The sequence below is a fragment of the Mesocricetus auratus genome, unplaced genomic scaffold (assembly GCF_017639785.1).
Source record: "Mesocricetus auratus isolate SY011 unplaced genomic scaffold, BCM_Maur_2.0 Super-Scaffold_100676, whole genome shotgun sequence".
Classification (NCBI taxonomy): domain Eukaryota; kingdom Metazoa; phylum Chordata; class Mammalia; order Rodentia; family Cricetidae; genus Mesocricetus; species Mesocricetus auratus.
This window is the reverse complement of record NW_024429266.1, coordinates 17,251,246-17,274,219: the sequence shown is the minus strand read 5'-3', so window position 1 is coordinate 17,274,219 and position 22,974 is coordinate 17,251,246. Positions and strand designations below refer to the sequence as shown.

The 22,974-nt window shown below is 41.4% G+C and overlaps 1 protein-coding gene across 10 annotated transcripts in view; it reads right to left on the bottom strand.

The window, feature by feature from the left end:
* Pld5 (phospholipase D family member 5) overlaps positions 1–22,974 on the bottom strand; it is a 296,385-nt gene that overhangs the window by 80,832 nt on the left and 192,579 nt on the right. For all 10 annotated transcript variants that reach the window (XM_005078165.4, XM_040738384.1, XM_013119132.3 and 7 more), the window contains one exon: positions 3,723–3,850. In XM_005078165.4, coding sequence (XP_005078222.1) covers positions 3,723–3,850 — 128 coding nt within the window. The remainder of the gene's footprint in view (positions 1–3,722; positions 3,851–22,974) is intronic.

The window sequence follows — 22,974 nt, the reverse complement described above, 5'->3', positions numbered from 1 at the left end:
CTACACATTTCAAAGCCTCTACAGTAGCCTATTCCCAAGGACCTGCTACACATTACAAAGCCTCTACAGTAGCCTATTCCCAAGGACCTGCTACACATTTCAAAGCCTCTACAGTAGCCTCCTCACCCTTTTAGCCTCAGATCCTGCTCTCGTTATGGGCAAGATTTTTACTCCTGTCCCTGCTGCTCTCACCACCATTCTCCCCACACTCTCCCTTCTCGGACAACCTTGGCCGTGTTCAGTCCTCTTCTTTTTCTCTCTGCTCTGGACTCTTCCAAATGCCTTTAGATACTTTCTTTCTCTTATCCACAATAAGAACCTTCCCCCAACCATGAACCAGCCATTTCGGAGGTCCGTTACTAGGCCCCTCACCTACAGTAACGTGACATGGAAACCGAGAGTGATGCTGGAAAGATGAGCCAGGCAGGAGGCAGTATTTGTGCTCAGGTGTGGTGAAGAGGAGGAAAGACTAGATGTAAATGAGAAGTCCTGAGTGAGTGGCAACTGAGGCAGGAAAACTACTGGGTAGCAAAGGTTCACGTGACAGAACCTGAAACCCCTCCTGCTTTCCGGATGGTGTTTCCTCTACACCTCCATCAACAGAGCACACTTTGTGCCAGGTGGAACACTGGGGAGATGGCTAAGAGCACAGGAGCAACATTTGTTTCAGTTTTTAAGAGTTTTGTTTTCAAGCCATAAGATAAAAAACAACACCACCCCTAAAAAACAACAACAACAAAAAAAGTGTGATTTTGGGTTGATTGATATGAATGTTCCGAATCACTAAGAATGAAATGAAAGATGCAGATTTGGCTGATGTAACTGTTAATCTTGTAGTGGCCAGCCTCCCCGTTTTAGCAGCCATGACAGGCTAGCATGTGCATACATGACCTTGCTGCTCCTGTCCTGGTCACTAAGGTCAGATGCCCTCCTCATGGCAAGGAGCCAATCAGAAGTTAGCTGGTGGGGCTGTGCTTTACAGACAGTGTACAACAGTGCCGTGCAGAACATAGCAACTGCCCTGGGAGGGCCTATGGGCCATAACAACCAGTTGACCAATCAACACAGGGTGGGCCACCAATCCTGAGACTGTTTCATACCCCTAGACACTCCCCTTACACTGCCCTTTAAGATCCCTGTGAAAGACCCTGGCCCAGTCTACACAGGCACAGCTCAGCTGAATAGTCATTTTTTTATCAGAAGGGAGCTCAGCTCAGCCGGGCGTTGGTGGCGCACGCCTTTAATCCCAGCACTCGGGAGGCAGAGGCAGGCGGATCTCTGTGAGTTCGAGACCAGCCTGGACTACCAAGTGAGTTCCAGGACAGCCTCCAAAGCCACAGAGAAACCCTGTCTCGAAAAACCAAGAAAAAAAAAAAAAAAAAAAAAGAAGGGAGCTCAGCTCAAGGTCCTCAGGGCTGAATGGCTGAATAGTCACTACTATCAGAAGGGAACTCTGCCCAGGGACACAGGTGTCTGCTGTCTGCATAGCCAGCCCAGCAAGATTGGGCAAGCACAGAGACCTATTGTTCCTCAGATAGGGCCAAGGCCGAGACTTGAGTTCCAAGCAAAACCTCAATTGCCCTCGTCCTGAGCCCCAGCCTCATTTAGATTGCCCAATCAGGGTCCTGTAACTAGGCTTCTCGCTTCTGTACTGCGCTTTTTGCTATAAAAGAATCCCCGAGTCCCCAGCTCGGCGCGCTCAGCCCCCCAAGACTGAGACGCCCGGGTACCCGTGTGTAAATAAAGCCTCTTGCTGTTGCATCCAAGCTCGTGGTCTCGTTGTTCCTTGGGTTCGGGTCTCCCTCCCGTGAAAGTCCCCGGCCTGGGGTCTTTCACCTGACTCGAGGTTGCTTGGGGTCTTTCTCCAGCCATTCGCCACAGTGGTGGGGTAAAGGGCCCGAGCTAATGGTGTTAGCTCGTTAAACATCTACAATAAAAGACTCTTTGCTTTTGCATCTAAATGGGCCTCTTGATGATTTTGGAGTTCAGAATTTGGGCACAAAAATCTAAGACTGTGAGAGGCAACCCCAACTAGGTTAGAGTGGATTTTATTATTTTGAATGAGGAAAGGGCAGGAACAGGATTTCTGTGTTTTAATTTTTTTCTGGGATTACCATAAAGGAAGATAGAGATTAGATTGTTATAACAAATGAAGAAATAATCAGAGACTAGAGAGACTTAACCACTAGAGCTCAGTGGTTAAGACCATACAATGCTTTTACAGAGGACCCAAGTTTGGCTCCCAGCACCCACATCTGGTAGCTCACAACTGTCTGTAACTCTCATTCTAGGGTATTCAATGTTCCTTAGGACTGGAGGGGCCAGCCCCCTTTTTAGCAGCCATGAGAGGCTAACATGCGCTTGCCTCTTGCCCCTCCTGTCCTACTTTCTTCTAGGAGGTCAGATACCCTCGTGGCAAGGAACCAATCAGAAGTTAGCTGGTGGGGCTGTGCTTTACCTGTAAGTGCACATCAATGACATGTAGAGCATAGCAACCATCCTGGGAGGGGGCCTATAGACCATAACAACCAGTTGACCAATCAACACAGGACAGGTCATCCAAGCCTGGAAGTGCACCAATCCTGAGACTGTTGCATACCCCTAGATACTCCCCTTACACTATCTGATATATCCCCCGCCTCCCCATGGTTTCTTGGGATCTTTCTTCAGCTATCCTCTGTGGTGAATGGATGAAAGGCCCAAGCTAATGGGGTTAGCTCCTTAAACAACTACAATAAAAGACTCTTTGCTTTTGCATTTTTGCATCAAAATGGGTCTCATGGTGCTTTTGGGGTTCAGAATTTGGGCACAACAGGACAACTGCACTCATTTGGATACCTCCACACTGACTCACACATACACACACACACACACATTCTCTCACACACAATTAAAAATAAAAGTAAGATCTTTAAAAATATTCACAGACACAGTGTCTGGCATTTAATGGTAGCCTTTTGGAAAACCTCCGATCTTGGCCCACATCTCTGATCTACAAGGAGTTTAACTTGCTATTAAATTTACAGCTAGCAGAGGAACACATATTTCCATAAGAAAGCCCATATGGGGAGCATCATATGGTTTAATCGGTTCCCACCAACCTCCCTGGAACTATTTTTAATCGTTTAGACAGCACTTTTTAATTTCCTGAAGAGATATAAAAATAAGCAATGCTCTCTTTGATAGTGTCTTCCTCTCCAGGGAGTTGTGGTGTTTCTCTTAGTGTTCCCATCTATAGCTGGAATGCAAGACCGTCATATTAGCAACAACAGTCCAGCTTAGGTTACTGATTGTAACTGTCTTCTAAAACTGAAGCTAGTAAAAATACCTTGGCTGTGGTGTGGTTGAGGTGTGAAAACACCTCTTGCCTTGGAGGAGAGTGAGCTTTTGTCCGATTTTTGGCACATTTATAAAATGCCTCAATATCACTTTAGACTGGTGTGCAAAACTCTATTCTACTGTGTACTTGGCTTTTTTAAGTTTAACCTGTCATTAAGAAAGCAGTGTAATCAGCCTTACTATGTCTTGGATTTCCCATGTAATCAGGTTTTACAACCTGAATATCCTGAATTGGGGAATGTGTCTCGACAGTAGAGAACAGGCAGAAGTCAGTCCTTGACATTGCAAATTAAAAAAAAAAATGCCATAGGTGTTCTTGTCCTGTCTGGAGGCAGACATTTTGACGGCCACAGATGTTGGATTAGATATGGTGGGAAGATTACCTGCCCAAGGGATCGCCAGTCCAAACCCGCGCTGCCCATGTACACATGCTGCTTGTCCACAATCCAGAAGGATGACTGTAGCCGGCCCTTGTTGTAGGCGGTCATGTTCATGTATGTCACCTCAGCTCCTAGGAGGGCAAGCAGGTACCAGTCAGCCTCCACTCCCAGACCCTGCACCACTGGCAATCAGGCATCTACAAACACTGATACCCAGGGCTGTGCTGACCACAGTGCAGACTTGGGGAAGCCAGGTTTGCATAATGCTCTCGTCATGCTACCTTGTTCCCCACTCTAAAAGAAGAAAACTGATTTGCCCTTATGCAGAGGAGGCTCTGCTCATCGTGACAAGACCACAGCTTCTCAAGTCACCCAGATTAGCACAAAAACCCATGCCCTCTGGCTATCTGGATGGTGAGGGAGGAATAGTGCACACTCCTTTCTTATTGTTTTGGAATCATGGTAATACAATTTTGTAATTTTTAAAGGAATGTTGCATTCACCATTACACCTGTCCCAGTAGGAAACCAACTGGCTTATGTTTCCCATGCCTTATTTCATTCTTTTCCACTTTCCATCATCTTTACTTCTCCACTTACCATATTCATGGCACAATTTAGATTTAGCCTCTTTTGGCCCTTTATTTAATAGGTCTTAATTCAAACCATGATTATTTGGGTCTTAATGAGATGAAACCCGCCCAGAGCAGTAAACTGTCACTAAGACTGACATAAATCAATCAATCAATCAATCAATCAATCAATCAATCAAACAAACAAACAAAAACACCCTAAGAGTTGAATGTGGCCAGTTGTTTTAATCAGAATGTGGTATAATCCATTGTCATATCTTGAAGTATTACCATCCCAAATGCATTGACAGGGTTAGTTTGTTATGATGCAAGGCCGTTTAAGTGTATCAAAGTCAATTCTCTTAAAAGAGCAGACTTACTTATGTAGGAACAAGAGACCTTTGCCAGAGGCCCACTTCCCCATCAGCCTGGGAGCAGGCAGCTAGAACTGGTAGAAAACATGTTTACCAAAACAATCAGGTGTCTGTAAAAACACGTTTACCGGAACAATGAGTTCCTGATGTTTTCAGAAGGGCACACCCACAGGAACACCCTGACCTTGACCTTTCCAATGCAAGGACATTAATCTCAACAAAGGTGACATTCTGCGGCACGGGGTAAAGTCTTCAGGGTATCTTTCAGGGGATATGATTCAACTTTAACTGGCCATACTTTTTTTTTGACAGCAATAAAATGGCCAGTACTGAAGAAAGGACATTTCCTTGTTTTGTAAGAAAATGAATGTGCCTTTGGGGCCTGGCCCAGATTTTTGGCTCCAGCCAAATCCTCCTTGTCCTTGCTAGAAACATTTGGAACTCTGAGATATTGCCTGCCCCTCATACAGTCTTTGAACATTGGCCGAGGGCCAGTTGTTATCTTCTGTGTACTGTTGTTTAGCTTCGGAGGTTCCCATGTATTCTTGCTAGGTCTGCTCCAGCCCCAGATCACTAAGCCGCCCAGTCCGCATGGACCCTGGAGACGTCCCATTTGAATTTTCCAGTCCACACTGCTTAAACATTTCTACATCTTGCTACTTGCAGCTACTTCAGCTTGCAATTAAGTCTATGTAATTTACATTTGGAGCCCATGGGTCCTAGGAGAACTTCTGGCTACCCCCTCTATAGATACTTACAGATTCCTAAAAGGATTATGTTATCAAGTTTACTGAACAATGTATGTCAGAATTCTGCTCTAAGTCAATGTCAAGATAAAAGATGTGAGTTGGCTGACTCAGCTGAAGCTTGCTTATGTGTCTTCAGCAAATGCAGGCTGCCTCAACATAGCACTATAAACTAGACAGTTATAAACACCCGAGTTTTCTTTTTCACAGTTCCAGAGGCCGAATGGCTGGAGATCCAGCCTTCAGTTGATTCATTATCAGTGGTGGGTCTGCTTCCTGTCCTTACTTCTTCCTCACACTGTAGGAGGGGCAAGGAGCTGCTGCTCTCAGGTCTGTCTGTCTGGTCTGACAAGGTCTCAGCATGTAGCCTATGCTGGCCTCAAACTCACAATCTACCTGCTTCAGCTTCCCCCAAGTGTGGAAACTACAGATATGTAACACCGTCTGGGGTCACTAATTTTATTCAAGATGGCTTCAGATTCATAATATAATGAGTTGCTTAAAATGCTGTCTTCTAAATTCATCACCTTCAGTGTCAGAATTTCAACACACAGTTTTCCCGCAGCAGGGCAGTGTACTGTTTACAATGGCCAGGATGTGTTCTATTCTGAGAGGGAGCAGAAAGGAGGCCCCATCACTATACTAGGGAAACCCATGAGAAGGTGAGGCCATGAAATACAGTGACTGATTCACAGTTCTGTCCAGAGCCAACAGAATTGGATGTGGAGGCCAAGTAATATATAATAATATAATTTCTCTTTTATTAAACGTCTCTGGCAGACACATTTCAGTGCCTGCAGACATTTCCTGGCTTATAATATCTGCCAGGAGAATACTAATAACATTCAGTATGGAGACAGTATGGCCATTGCTAAGTGTTCCACAAAGCATAGACTAACCCTCAGAGCAGGAGTCACCCTTCAGTGTCAATACCAAGGATGAGAAATTCTGTATTACAGCCGTGTGTGTTTGTGCCCGAACCTGTACCCCTGCTGTTCCTACAACCATATTCAAAATTCTCTGTCCATCATTCTGCTGCTTCTAAAGTGTATTTTCTCACACATATATGGGTTTCAAATAGCATTACAAAAACACATTTGTGACTAGCCTCACACACGTATCAACGGGAGTCACATCAGTCATTATAGATTTCTGGAAAGTCTTTCAGACATTCCCTGAGAGTCGGGTCTTATTAATCCATTTTCTCTTCAGAAAAGGGTCACAGTCAGCCTGTTCCTAGAAGCTTCAGTTTTGCTTCCCAGTATGGCTTAATCAATTTATTTCACAGCACTCAGGATTCATAGGCTGGAAGGCTAATGGGGAACACTGGAGAGTAAGTGTCCCTATAATTGTACAGCTCCTCTTTCAACCCATTCAGTAAGGGACAGGAGGAAATGTTAAAAGTATCAGTTAGTACTCGGGTTGTGAAAAGAGTGAATTGCGGTCTGGGAGACGTTTCAGTGGTTAAAGTGTTCATCACATAAGCCTAACAGCCTGAGTTTGAAATCCCAGGACCCAACTAAAGCCAAACACAGTGTCTCACACCTGCAATTCCAGTGCTCCCATGGTGAGATGGGAGGTAGAGGCAGCAGACTACCTTGAAGCCGTGGGCCAGCTCACCTGACATGCAAAGGCTAACAGGAGACCCCGTTTCAAACAAAGTGAGGGTGCCCCAACATCCAAGGTTGGTCTCTGGCTTCCACACTCACACCATGGCACATATGTCACACACATACACAAGCACACACATATATGTACATACATGTGTATTCACACAGATTTATGTACATACACAAGTGTGCACACACTCATATAAATATGTACCACGCATATGTGCACATATTCATACATATGCATACGCACTCACACTTATATGTGCACATACAGATATATGTAAACACATACATACAATGAAACTTAAGAGCTCCCTGCAGTTCCAACATCTTTTCAAATATCCTGAAATCACAATGAGGAAATTTTTATTGTTATGTTATTTTATTTATTTTTAACTTTATTTATGTATTAATTTTTTATTTAAAAATGTTATTTTTCATTTTACATCCCAATCCCAGTCCCTCCTCCCTCTCCTCCTGCCTCCCCACCTCCCCCTTTCCCACCTCCCATTCACTCCTCAGAGGGGTAAGGCCTTCTTTGGGGAGTCAACAAAGTCTGGCATACCAAGTTGAGACAGGACCAAGCCCCTCGGCCCGTATCAAGACTGAGTAAGGTATCCCACCATAAGGAGCATTGGCTCCAAAAAACCAGTTGATGTACCTGGGGTAGGTCCTAGTGCCACCACCAGGCCCCCACCCCCCAACAGATCAAGCCACAAGTTGTCACCCACATTCAGAGGGTCTAGTTCAGTCCCATGCAGGTTCCCTAGCTGTCAGTCCATAGTCCATGAGCTCTCATTAGCTTGGGTCAGCTGCCTCTGTGTGATGAGGAATTTTTTTTCCAGACAGGGTTTCTCTGTGGTTTTGAAGGCTGTCCTGGAACTAGCTCTTGTAGACCAAGCTTGTCTCAAACTCAGAGATCCACCTGCCTCTGCCTCCCAAGTGCTGGGATTAAAGGTGGGTGCCACCACCACCCAGCCTGTGATGAGGAATTTTTTAAGTGACTCATAAAAGTTTATTCTCCCCTCCAGAGTTGACCCCCAGCCTACCTTGACCCCATTTAGTAACCCCATCCCCACCCCAAACTTAGGTTCTTAAAATAAAGGTTGTATTTTCTACTTTAAAAAAAATCTGCCTTTAGTTTCCTGGTTTAGACTTACAATGGCAATTTTTAGGAGTTGCCTCTTTCTTCCTACATATTTTTTTCCTGACAATTAGGATATTCTTTTTCCTGCATAAAACCTAGCTTTGATTATTATTTCATATACCATCACCAAGGTGACCTATAGGAATGAATGACTTTCAAAACCATTGGCTTAAAAGTAAAAATTATGCTTATAAAGAATAATTCACTCTGAACTGAAAATAACATTTTAAAAATAATTATCTTTTAATTATTTTTAAACATGCAAAGTTCTAAACCAAAACTAGACCAGCAGAGAACTTTACTACAGCGGCTCACCATTAGATCAGATGAAGATAAGGTCTGGTAGTGAGAGTCCATGCTTATGACGTTCACTCCCCTTCCTTGAAGCCCATAGCTACTTTTCCAGCCACCCAGCTGGGGAGAGGGACTGAGGAGCATTGCTGCTCCCCACATGGTTTTACTCATCTTGCCATTTGCTATCCAGGATGACCAGGCTCTACAGCCTGTGTTCTAAGATTCTGAGAGTGGTTCATGTACTTAGATACACATGACACTTCCACAGTTTAGAGGTTCACCAAGGAGAAGAGTCTCATGGCTACCTGGGTCAGACTGAATGCAAAAAGCAAGCATTCACTGGGACAGTGTTAAAATAATGAAGGGTAATCTAGGAATAAGGCACTTTGAACATTCTCCCAGGCTCCCATGGTAAAGTTGGCTATCACCCTGTGGTGCTACTATGAGTTGATGGCCTATGGAAGGAAATTAGGCCATTGTGGTGTGTGTTGTAATTTAAAAAAAAGCAGTGCAAGAGAGAAAGACAACATGCAACAGAGTTCAAGTGGAGGGTTTTGTTTGTTTGTTTGTCTGTTTTTAATTAGGGAAAAGGATTATAAAAAGAAGAAAGGGGAGTGGGGAGACCAGCTTATGGGAACAGGAGCAGTAGGAGAAAGGAGAGAGAGACACACACACAGAGAGAGACAGAGAGAGAGAGAGAGAGAGAGAGAGAGAGAGAGAGAGAGAGAGAGAGAGAGAGAGAGAGAGAGAGAGAGAGAGAGAGAGAGAGAGAGAGAGAGAGAGAGAGAAGGGGGAGGGGAGGTGGACAGGGTCCTTTTATAAAGGAACATAGTGAATGTGCACAGGTGGTGCTCTTAGCAGCAGCAGCTGAGGGTGCATCCTATCTGAACTCCAAAGACAGGCCGGTACAGATGCCTGAATACTAACAATGTGCACTTGAAGTGTATTGTAGGAGTCTTTCCTCTGTTTGCTTCCTGGATGTCATGACATGAGAAGCTTAGCTGTAGCCTGCACTCACCACCACAGGTTTCAGAATATGAAACTAAGGCTCTGGATTTAAAGCTATGAATCTGAAAGTCAAAACAAACCTTTATTTCTTCTCAGTTAGGAATCATGGTGTTCTTTTATAACAACCAAAAGCCAATACAGTGCATGATTGGAGATTTTTTTGCTTTTGTTCTTGTTTTTGTTTCTGAGATAGGGTTGCACTATGCAGCTCTTGGCTGGCCTGGAACTGACAAACATTCACCTGCCTTTGCCTCCTAAGTGCTGGGATTAAAGGTGTGCTCAAGATTAGAAAATTTTTAAAATTCAGTCAAAGCACTCAGCTATTTGATTGGCAGCCCTGGAAACAATCAAGAATCCAAATGTTCTAATGATGCAATAATTGACAACACAGGACACAGATTAAAACTAGGATTGAAAAGTCAGTGCATGACAGAGGGATCTGGGTCAACTAACATCTCAATGAAAGTTTCAGGGAAGAAAAAGAAACTTCCCCCAAAGCAGAGAGTTAATAAAGGGAAGAAGATGGTAACCAAAGCACAAAGTGAGAAATGGTAGAGTTTGACAGAGTTGTTTTGAATGTGAAATGTCACCCATAGGACCATGAACACTTGGTCCTCAGCTGGTGGGCCCTGTGTGGGAAGTTGGTAGAACCATTAAGAGGTGGGCCCTTGCTTGAGGAATTGAATCACCGAGGACTGGTTTTAAATTTTTATAACCCACTTCACTTCTGTTAACTTGCTGCTTCCTGACTGCTGATGTAATGTGACAAGATGGCCACCTGTTTTGGAGGCTGTGTTTGCCATGTTTCTCTTTTTGTGACTGGGTTACCTCGCTCAGTATGGTTTCTTGTAGTGTCATCCATTTGCCTGCAAATCTCAGGATTCCATTGTTTTTTTTTTCTGCTGAATAGTACTCCATTGTGTAAATGTACCACATTTTCTCTATCCACTCTTCGGTTGAGGGGCATCTAGGTTGCTTCCAAGTTCTGGCTATTACAAATAATGCTGCTATGAACATAGTGGAACAGACATCCTTTTTGTGTGAATGGGCATCTTTTGGATATATGCCTAAAAGTGGAGTTGCTGGGTCTTGTGGTAGGTTTATTCCCATTTTTCTGAGGAATCTCCATACTGATTTCCAAAGTGGCTGAACAAGTTGGCACTCCCACCAGCAATGGATGAGTGTTCCCCTTTCTCCACATCCTCTCCAGCATAAATTGTCCTTGGTGTTTTTGATTTTAGCCATTCTGACAGGAGTGAGATGGTATCTCAGAGTTGTTTTGATTTGCATTTCCCGGATGGCTAAGGATGGTGAGCACTTTCTCAAGTGCCTCTCAGCCATTTTAGACGCCTCTATTGAAAATTCTTTATTTAGTTCTGCAGCCCACTTTTTAATTGGGTCCTTTGGCGTTTTGGAGACTTTCTTCTTGAGTTCTTTGTAAATTTTGGAGATCAGCCCTCTGTCAGATGTGGGGTTAGTGAATATCTTTTCACAATCTGTGGGTTGCCTTTTTGTCTTGCTGACTGTGCCCTTTGCCTTACAGAAGCTTCTCAGTTTCAGGAGGTCCCATTTATTAATTGTTGATCTCACTGTCTGTGCTACTGGTGTTATGTTCAGGAAGCTGTCTCCTGTACCAATTCATTCAAGGGTACCACCCACTTTCTCTTCTAAGAGGTTCAGTGTGGCTGGATTTATGTTGAGGTCTTTGATCCATTTTGGACTTAAGTTTTGTGCATGGCGATAAACATGGATCGATCCACATTCTTCTACATGCCAGCCTCCAGTTATGCCAGCACCATTTGTTGAAGATGCTTTCTTTTTTCAATTGTATATTTTTAGCTTCTTTGTCAAAGATCAGATGTTCATACATGTGTGGGTTAATATCAGGGTTTTCAATTCAATTGCATTGGTCTACCTGTCTATTTTTGTGCCAGTACCAAGCTGTTTTGAGGACTATAGCTCTATAATAGAGCTTGAAGGCAGGGATGGTGATGCCTCCGGACGTTGCCTTGTTGAACAGGGTTGTTTTGGCTATCCTGGGTCTTTTGTTTTTTCATACAAAATTGATGATTTTTCTTTTGAGGTCTGTGAAGAATTGTGCTGGGATTTTAATGGGGATTGCATTGAATCTGTAGATTGCTTTTGGTAGGATTGCCATTTTTACTACATTGATCCTACCTATCCAAGAGCATGGGAGATCTTTCCATTTTCTGAGGGCTTCTTTAATTTCTTTCTTTAAAGATTCAAAGTTCTTGTGATACAGGTCTTTCACTTGGTTAGCATTACACCAAGGTATTTTATGTTGTTTTTGGCAATTTTAAAGGGTGATGTTCCTCTGATTTCTTTCTCAGCCCTTTTATCATCTGTATACAGTAGGGCTACTGATTTTCTTGAGTTGATCTTGTAGCCTGCCACTTTGATGAAGGTGTTAATCAGCTGTAAGAGTTCCCTGGTAGAGTTCTTTGGGTATTTATGTAAACTATCATATCATCTGCAAATAGTGAAAGTTTGACCTCTTCCTTCCCAATTTGTATCCCCTTGATCTCCTTTTGTTGTCATATGGCTCTGGCTAGAACTTCAAGTACAATGTTGAAAAGGTATGGAGAGAGTGGACAGCCTTCTCTTGTTCCTGATTTTAGAGGAATTGCGTTGAGTTTCTGTCCATTTAGTTTGATGTTGGCTGTTGGTTTGCTGTATATAGTTTTTATTATGTTTAGGTATGTTCCTGTTATCCCAGATCTCTCCAAGACATTTATCATGAAGGGGTTGGATTTTGTCAAAGGCTTTTTCAGCATCTAGTGAGATGATCATGTGATTTTTGTTTTTCAGCTTGTTTATATGGTGGATTACACTGATGGATTTTCATATGTTGAACTATCCCTGCAACCCTGGGATGAAACCTACTTGATCATGGTGAATGATTGTTTTGATGTGTTCTTGGATCTGATTTGCCACTATTTTATTGAGTATTTTTGCATCAGTGTTCATGAGGGATATTGGTCTGAAGTTCTCTTTCTTAGTTGTGTCTTTGTGTGGCTTGGGGATCAAGGTTATTGAAGCCTCATAGAAAGAGTTTTGCAAAGACCCTTCTGCTTCTATTGCATGGAATACTTTGAGAAGAATTGGTATAGGCTGTTCTTCAAATTTCTGGTAGAATTCTGCACTGAGGCCATCTGGACCTGGGCTTTTTTTGGTTGGGAGACTTTTGATGACTGCTTCTATTTCCATAGGGGTTATAGGTCTATTTAAGTTGCTTGTCTGTTTTTTATTTAATTTTGGCAAGTGATAGCTATCTAGGAAGTCATCCATCATGATAGACTGTGCCCCCTGCAACTATCAGCTCCAATGAATCTCTATTTCTTTCTTTTTTTTTTGTTTTTACGAGACAGAGTTTCTCTGTATTGTTTTGGAGGCTGTTGGTCCAGCCCAGCCTCGAACTCACAGAGATCTGCCTGCCTCTGCCTCCTGAGTGCTGGGATTAAAGGCGTGCGCCACCACCACCCGGCGAATCTCTATTTCTTTAAATTGCCCTTTGACAGGCTTTTAGCCAAAGTAACCAGAGAAGTCACTATTGCTGTGTCCATAATCAAGTCATAGTAATTCTAGAGAGAACCAAAGCCAGAGTGGAAGAAGCTATAAGATAAGAATTGAAAAATAAAACATTTTAAGTTGAAAAGTCCATCAACAGCTGATAAGAAAACAAATAAGAAAGACCATATACATCATAACCTGCCAACAGAGATTTCAAAAGTTGTTGGAGTGAACTGGATAAACCAGAATGGTAACTTGCAAGAGTTATTTAACATGATTTTTAACTGTAACAACAAAAACTAGGAAACCAAGAGCAAATAAACCCATGCTTGTAACAAAGATTGAAGGTAAATGAAAAATATTCTGTTCTTCTAACCAAAACACAAATTCTTGCAGGAACTAATAAAAAATTTAAGTACTATTTACAAACGGAAAGATTTTATACCTGCGTAATTTGAGGTAGATGAATTTAATTTTACTAGGAAAAACAATGGTCAGAACTGTAACATATGTATTGTCATTATATTTACTAGATGGGAAACACATTAGATTTTAATCTTTAAATTCCTATTCAATGCCATCTGAACTTTGTTACTAAAAGCAAACTGTCATGACTATCTTACTAAAATCACTATGTTCACATCAAAGAATTATAGATACTTAGCTCATTGTTATTTATGGCCATGCTGCCCTGCACATGTCTGGTCTGATCTTAGGAACTAAACAAGGTCAAGCCTGGTTAGAACTTGGATGGGAAAATGAGCTCATTCTCCAGTTTTATATCGAAGACAAGCACAAGAAAATGATTCTCAGGGGAAGGATACTACTTGCCTGGTGCCATAGTGACAAATTCCTCCATCCCCTGCTCTCCTCTTCTCTTTTTTGCAGTTTCTTTCATGTGGTAATCAAACACTGGGCACTTAGCTACATCCACAGACCAAGGTCTTGACTGTGAAGCCAGGACTCTGCTCACTTCATGACCAGAAACACATGGCAATCTTTTCTAATAACTATAGAGACTTTCCTCTTACAAGTGGTAATTTTTGAAACCTATTAAAAGCAATCCAATATCCTTAACCAAAGGTCAAAAGAAAATAGGAAAGAATAAAGGGGAGGGACAAGGAGCAGAGGGATGGAAGGAAGAGAACATGGTATACCTTCAATGTCTGGGCTTTACTCATTAACTTGAGGAAATAGCATACTGATGGTCATGTTTTAGAAGTCTAATAGACGTGAAAAGAAACATCAGACAAACTGAAGGACTGAATGAATCTGAGCATCTCATCTCTGTCTATAGCTATTGGCAATCACTCGTAGATAAGAGTATACCTAATAAGCAGCAAAGGCCCCAGCATGGTGAAGGAAATAAGATAGGAGAACAATCCTTTGTATGTGGGAAGTAAGCTTAAATTAAACTTCAAAGCTGGTTCCATTCCAAGCCAAAATTCATAACAAAAGGAAACATCAGACAGTTAGACAGTACTTACTAACATGACTTAAATAAAACTCCCAAATGTTGACATTTCAATTGTTCCTGCCTTTGAGAACCAATAGTTTCAACATTATTCTTCTTTCAAGAATGTTGTGTTCTGTTGCAAATGAGATTGGAGTTCCTTTCTTTATCAACTTTTCAGAGAACTCACAGAAAGGGAAATAAGGAAGTTTCCTTCCCTGTGCTCTTTTCAGACAACCTGGTATTCAGTGAATGAGGCTTCCTTCTGACAGTTTTGGACACCTCCAAGGGCCCTAAGTTCATGGTGGTGTTGTTCCCAGTCTTCTTATCAACCCAACTAGTGCCCATTAGCCCTCTCAATCCCTATTAATCATGTATGTATGTGCATACGTATGTACATATACATATACATATACATATACGTATACATATATGACAGGGATATTGAAACACTCTGAGAAGTAGCCATGGATAAAAATTAAATCACATGTGAGATGAGGACAATGCCAACAGTCCCAGATGTCAGGGAGAACTAAGTCACTGTGGAGATGGGGGAGCTAAAACTAAAGCCAGTCACTGGGGAGACAGATAATGGGGCAGAAAACAAGGACTTAGGGAATGGCTATCTAATCTATCACCTCAAGATGTGCCTCCTGGGAATTTACTGGCCTATTGAGGTCCCCCTGAATCTTTGTGGCATAGTATGACATAGGCACCTCCCTATATGTGCTAGCAGTAGATATGCCTGAACTCATCCACTGTTTATATTTTTCTTAGTTCTACCAATAAACCTAATGAAAGGATTGGATGGAAAGAAATGGTACAGGATGGGAGAGGGATGTGAGAAGGTAGATTTGGGAGAAAATAGTAAATATGGAAGACATCTCTAGCTAGTTGTAGACTTGAGAAAGGGTTTGCCTGTCAGACATCTTCGTTTGAGCCTCTACCATTGAGTAGATGAGAGCATCTGAGAAGTTAACTTATCTTTCTGCGTTTCAGTTTTTTTCTCCAAAAATGGCCATTCAACAAGAAAAGGCTTCTTAGGTAACTATCATGAGATCTCTGTGTTAAGAGACTGAGGCAGGTGCATGTAGGAAGGGCTCAGGTGTGTGAATCCCTGGGCGATTGTTTGCTGTAACCATCCTCAAAAGTCATTTCATTCCTTGTTGAGCACTGTCTTCCTTATTAGAGAGTAGCTACACCTCCTTCAAAAGCTACTGAGATATCAAAGCACATACTTTATAGTCACGTGGCAAATTAATCATACTTAACCAAAAGAAATACTTAAGTTCTAAAATTAAATCCTTCATGATTAACATCAATTCACCACACCCAGCAGAGAACTCAGAGTGTAACCAGGAAGCTCCCAACTCTTCATTTAGCCTGAGAAACTCAGAAGTATGAAGGAGGAAATATTCCCATGAAAGGAAATGAGAACCAAGGATATGAGGAGAAGGGTGGAGTAGGGGAGGGGAGGAGAAGAGACTGAATGAGGAGAATGAGAACATGTGAGTTTGTGTTATGAAAGAAAATGGAGATACCTTAAATCCAGGTCAAGCAAGAATCTGAAAGTCAAGAACCTGCCACCCTCCCTGATCTTCCCACAGCTGTTGGTGTCCTGCTTCCTTTCAGAGAAGGACTGTCTGGCCTAGAGCTCCCGTCACACACCTCCCAGATAGGTACACTATAAACTGTGATGGCTTTGTCCAGTTCCCTCTTGGCTGTCAATGTAGAAAACAAGAGGGACTTTCAGGAAACAACCACTGTCAAGGAAGACAGAACTTGAACCCTTTCTGGTTTCCATGGCCAGTATGTCAAAGTCAACATTTTTCAGGGAGAAATAGAAGGCACTGGGGTGGGTGGGTGCTCTGGTCTGAATGGGGTCACAAGCAAATAGAATTGTGTTCTTATAAAACAGTGTCCTCTTTAGCACCCTATACGGACACTCATGGCGTCTATGAACCAGGAAGTGGCTTCCTGATAGACACCAAGTCTGACTTCTCAGCTTCCACTATTCTTAGAAATGAATTCTTATGGTACATAAGCCACGCCATGTGTGATGTATGGTTACAAGGCACTTGGTCACAAAGACTTTGACTAAAAGAAAGCATAAATGATTTATTGTTTTTATATCAACTCTACATTGCAATTAATATATTTTAGAGGTATTGGATTAAATATACATTTACTAAACTATCAAGGGAGCTTCATTACTTAAGACAGGTGAGTTATGAGAAATGCTTCAGAGAGATCTGATGAAAATCAACAGCTCGCAGAAACCACAAAGTGGCCAAATTCTGTATTTGTTTTCACAAGTTCCCCATTTGGTCTAATATTTTATGGAACATACATACATACATACATACATACATACATACATACATACATATGTCTTTTGTCAAGATGTAAGTCGCTATCTCCCAGTCTCCAGAATGAATTACCTTTGCCTTGGGGAAATACATTTCCCCCTAACCAACCTATAAGCCTTCTGCTTTAAGTCAACCAAATTTAAATATTATCAAGTGATCTAAAGGGAGAATTACACCATGGGAAATATTTTGCTCTTCAATAAAATACAATTTATGATGACAGAGTCTTCAGAAACTATTTCCTACAAGTTGGCAGCGTGGGAGGGGAGAGAAGGAGGGGAAAGCATGGGGCATCACCTGCCTCTAACATACAGGTTCACAATTGGCAGAGGACAAATGTCAGACTAAACTGACTTAGTCGTAGGTTCTGGTGGCCATTTCTTCCAACTTTGAATTCCCCTTTTCACTTCCTCCATTAGAACAAATGTGGCCCTGGTTATGAATCATCCTTTAGGCTGAAAAAGAATTTAGCTTACAGTGAACTGAAAGCCAATAGCTGTGATATCCCAGATAAAAGCAGGAAAGAACACCGCCAAGTTGTTATTACTGATAAAGCAAGGAACAGAGCATGCGTGGTTTAGCCTGGTACAGCTCAGGAGAATCTCCTAAACTTATTTCTTGCAGTTTTCCTTCCAAATACTTGAAGAATAAAAACAGTGATGGAGTTAGGTAAAGAAATGGCCAGATTCCACAATCCTGTACCAACATCAAAAATGGTGTGTCATTTTTTCCTGTAGAAAATATGCATGAATGCATTACATCTACCATATTTTATGTCACAGGACAGGTAAATAAAATTATTTCTGTGAGTAGCAGGAAAAGAAAAAAGTTTCATTGGTGCTGACTAGAGCTCCTATTTTCTTGGTGTCTCTGCTGGCTGGTTACTTGTTATGGCTCACCTGTGTTCTGCTTGCACCCCAGACCAAGACTACCAGATGGAGGAGAATAAAATGAAGCTTCTGGTTACATTAGAATTTCAAATCAACAATGGTATTGATGTTAGTACTTGCATAAGTGCAGCCTATATAACATTTGAGTCAGTACTCACATTGTATTTCTTAAATTTTTTTTCTAGCAACAGTTCAGAGGAACACTACTCTTAGATTCCCACACACTTGTACTTGCAACATAGCTTATGAGCCTGTCATTAGTGTCACAGTTTGGGCATGTTACCATGCTTCGATAGAGCTTAGTTGCTGTTTTTCAGATGGCCAGTTGTCACCAACCAGCTACAGGCAAGCTCATGACTTCTCTGCAACCTGCTGGGTCACAAACACCTTTCCCAACACAGCTGACTTCCAGTTTCAGTTTCCTCTTGTCTCTAAGGTAACATGCAGAATTTTCTATTGTATTCAGTCACTTTTGAATCAGAGGCCAATAGTTCTTTACACTAAATTTCCTTTAGTTTGAGCTGATTTGTGACATCTATCTGCCAATAACATGTAGAAGTGTATGGCATATGCAGAAAAAAAGAGAAACTGGCATGTGAGAAAATGTTAGTGGAGAAATATTAGTTGTATTAGCTATTTTTCATGCTGTGATCAGGTATTTGATCATATTAGGAAAAAAGAAAATGAAAAACTGTCTTTTAAGAGTCCCCAGGAACTATACAATATCAAAAGTCTCTGAATTTCTTTTCAACTCAAATACTTAATCAGCACAAGAAAACATCTGAACACAATGTTCTCTTCTTACACTACATGTCATTTCCAAGCGACAATTGAGCATTTGCAAATCTCATTGGAGGGCTTCAGGGTAACTCTCCAGACCTGACAGCATAGTTATTTGGATGAGCAGGAAAATTACAGGTAAGGTGATGTGCTAGAATTGGTTGCTATGTTTACTCAAGTGATTTAACTGTCTGGAGACCAGCTCTGTGGGACAAAGAATTCCAGGTAATTTGGCAGATTCAAGGGTCCACTGACTGGACATGTACTCAGGCTGGCGTAGGTACAAGTTTCTCTAGCTTTCACACTCGTCAATTCACTCAGAGTGGCGTCCATTCCTGCCTCAAATCCTACTGGCTTCCCATTACTTATTCCTGGGCTGGCTATGAGGGTCTTTAATAGAAATAAATTGCTTTCTATCAGTTTATTTACACACATACACACACACACACACACACACACACACACACACTTATGCAGGAGGAAACTCAAAATCCATAGGTTAAATGATCCAAAACCAAGTACATTTAAATCATATATACACAAAAAATTCTCATGTCTTTGATCTTAATATTTTATCACAGTGATTTGCTTACTTTGTATGTTTAAGACGGAAGGCATGTGCACCGTGTCATGAGTGCAGAGGTCAGAGACAATTTGCAGGGGTCAGTTTCTCCATTCCATTGTATCATATGGCTCCTGAGGATGAGTTCAGGACATCAGTCTTGGCAGCAAGCACCACTACTGTCTAAGACACCTCGACAGCCCATTTTTATCTTTTTAAATGTAAGGACCATTGAAAACTTTATTTCATCAGTATCTTTAATAATAATACACACTGATGAAAGGGTAGAATCTTTAACAAACTGTGGGGAGGAAATAAGATATTTATATACAAAAGAATGAAACTAAATCTTTATCTCTTACCCTGTGCAAAAATCAACTCCAGATGAATCAAAGATCTTAACATGCAACTAGAAAGTCTGAAACTGCTAGAGGAAAGGGCAGGGTGTACTTTACATGCTATGGGTGTTTATGGGCTCAATAGGCTGTATTTAGGAATATACATATTATGTGCATGCACTCAAAATTAATGAAAAGGGGCCATGGATTTGAGGGAGACTAGGAAGGAGCATGTGAAAGGATTAGAGAGAGGAAAGGAAAGAGAGAGACTTTGTAGTTAAATTGCATACTCAAAAATAGACAACAGAAAAGATATAGGTATAAGGAGTTTTTAAACCAGATTCTAGCTATTCCAGAATTAAGGCTGACAATTGACAAATGGGACATCATGAAACAGGAAGCTTCTGTTCAGCAAAGAAAATTGTCCATCAAGCAAAGAGGTAGTCTACAGAATGGTGAAAAACCTTTGTCAGCTAATAGAGAATTGATGTCTAGAACACACAAAGAACTCAAGAAATTAAACACGAAAAAAAGAAATAACCCGTGGAAATGAACAGAGTTCTCAAAGGTAGAGCTACGAATGTTCAAACACTTTAAAATGTGTTCTTCATTTTTGCCAGTAGGGAAATGCAAATTCAAATAACTGTGGGGTTTCATTTCACCCCAGTCAGAGTGGCTACTGTCAAGAAGACAAGTGAGGACAAACGCTAGCCAGAATGTGGAGAACAGTGGGCTCTTCTCTACTGGCGGAGGGAATGCAAACTGCTGCAGTGTCAGAGCTTCTCAGAAAGCTAAACATGGAACTATGATATGACCCAGCTACGCCACTCCTGGGTACACATGACAAGGATTCATATGATGGATCTATGAAGATATCCATGTTTATTGCTGTTCCATTCACAATAGCAAGGAAATGGAGGAAGCTGAGGTTCAGCCAACCGGTGACTGAGATACTGAAGATGTGGTAGATATATACAACAGAACACTGCTCATCACTAAACAAAAATGAACTTGTGAAATCTGTGGGAAAATCTAAGACACTGAAAAACATCATACTGAGTAAGGTAACCTAGTCCCAGAAAGACAAAGGTAAAGTTCCTTTTCCTTTGTGAATGCTAGCTTTAAATTTTTACATTTATGTGTTTAAATTGGGTTGAGCATCCATAGAGGCCAGGGAGTGAGGCAAGAACCATGAGAGATGGGGGAGAGGGAGGTCTTCGGTGAAGAAATAGTAAAACACAAGGCAAAGTGAGGGGATTCCAAGGGCTGGGAAGGTTTAAAAGGGACTTGGTATGGGATGAGGAGACAGGTCAACCAAAATTTAAAAGCAAATATTGATTCTATCTTTTTTTCTATTTTAAATTTTTTCCTCTTTATAGTTTGATCCCATTTAAAAATTGGGACTATTCATATTTTTATAATAAAAAACTGTAATTGGAAAGTGTCTGTGTATATTAAAGATATTTATCTTTTATACAGCACTCTAATTAGCAGTGCTGCTGGTAGAACTCTGGGCCTTGTTCATGCCAGATAAGAGTTCCAGTGCTGATCTAGTCCCTCCACTGTTGGGGAAGTCCTGTTATTTGCCTGTTATTTGTCAATAAAGTACTGTTGAGCCTACAGGGAACCAAGATAGGAGGGACTAGGAGTCCAGGAGGATTCTGGGAAGGAGAAACACGAGAGTCAACATGTAACCGCCATGGGGTTAGGAGCCCAGGACTATTCTCTGGTAAGAGACATACTTAGATTAACAATTATGAGGTAACTACTTAAGTCAGAGCTAGCCAGTAAGAAACAAGCAAGGCCAACAGCTTCATAATGAATATAGCCTCCTGTGTGTTTATTTGGTACTGATGCGGATCTGGAACCAGGCGGGTGGGCGGGAAGGCTCCTCTCAAGGAAAGCTTCTCTTAACATAATGGTGATCAGGAGTGGGATTGAATTTCCACGCAGAATGACAAAAAGCTTTAAAGGAATTTTAGAAACAGAAGAACAGAAAGAAGCACAGATTTTGGTAGCAGCATTTTCTCAGGTGTGCTCTGTTTTCCTATTGACAAGCCGAGATTCACCTGGCTCGCTTACTGGAGTCTTCCTGACTCCGCATAAAAAGAAAAAAAAAAAAAAACAAAAGCAACAAGGTTGTTTTAAGAGACTCTACTAATGATTAAAAGGTGTGTACGTACAACTGGAAGTGACAGCTTTTGCTGGATGTCAACATGGACTGAGGCGGTAAGCTCGAAACACGCTTACGCCTGCCATCTTGAAACGGCAGTTTAAAACAGCCACGGTTTTACAGATAAGACACATGGCCAGAAAAACATAAAGATTTACAGTAAAGTCAGACTTGGATGAACAAAACCTCTAAAGGTTTACAGTGTGTTTAAAAATATACGTGAGATTGAGAGAGAAAATGAAACGGCAAAGTGGTATATAAATACAAAAGCCGGTGTTGTGGTGGCGCACGCCGGTAGGATTTACTCCAGAGGCAGAGGCAGGCGGATTTCCAAAGAGAAATCCTGTCTCAAAGAAAAATAAATAAAAGTAAAATAAATAAAGTAATAATAGATAAATAAGCCACGTAAAGATGGAAAATACACAGAGAGTCTAGATACTGTATGCTATTATGTTTTTCAGTTTTTTCATAGCTAAGGAAGGAACAACTGATAAAGTACACTTGCTTATAAATGTTGCTAAATTAATCCAACTTCTATCTTTTGAAAATGCCTTGACTTCAAACTTTAAGTATAAGGATATGTTCCTTGGGAAAGGAGATTTTACTTATGTTTCCACAGAAAATGAAAAGCTGAGGATTCCTTCCAGGCTTCTGTGGTTTGACAAACCAAGACCCCCGGAAGCAGTGGACCAGGTGTTCCAACAATTGAGACAGCTAAGATGATGCAGCTTTACAGACCCCGAAAATACGGACTTATAAAGGTTTCTGAGTTTTGTCATGATCCCCATGGTGTGAACAGCGCCCCCTTCCAGCAGGAAGCAGTTTGGAATGAGCGACGTCCCAATTCCCATCTTGTTTATAAATCTTTGTTTTCATTTAAATGGGATTGTTTATAATTGGTTAATGATCACAGCCGATCTCTTGTTAATGGTAAAAAGGGGAATTATGTTATGGGTATTGTTTTTCCTTTATTGATATGAATTCAAGATCAATTTTGTGATATGTATATTTATCCTCTTGATTAAGTATTGTGCTTATACTGATCTTTTAAAACGTAATGCATAATTGAATACAGACTATAGATAGTTACTTATAATAGAATTTATAGTTAGGTAAGTTAGGTTTTCTAGATATACAGAAATATATTCGACATAAACAGTCTTCAAACCTCTCAAAGACCTTCAGAAAATGGCATTTAAAATGGCTTAGGGTTTTTCTTGACAATGAGAAATGTCTGCTCCTGGCAGCACCAATTATGTCTGAGAGGAAGATGGGCATGGAAGAAACTTGTTACAGAGTTTGCTTTCAACATGGCAAGGTTAGCCATTTGGGCAAGAAACTGCTCTTGCCTAGACTGTTTGACTGTTGCTGTATAAACTGAACATGCAGGACCCACAGAGAAGTGA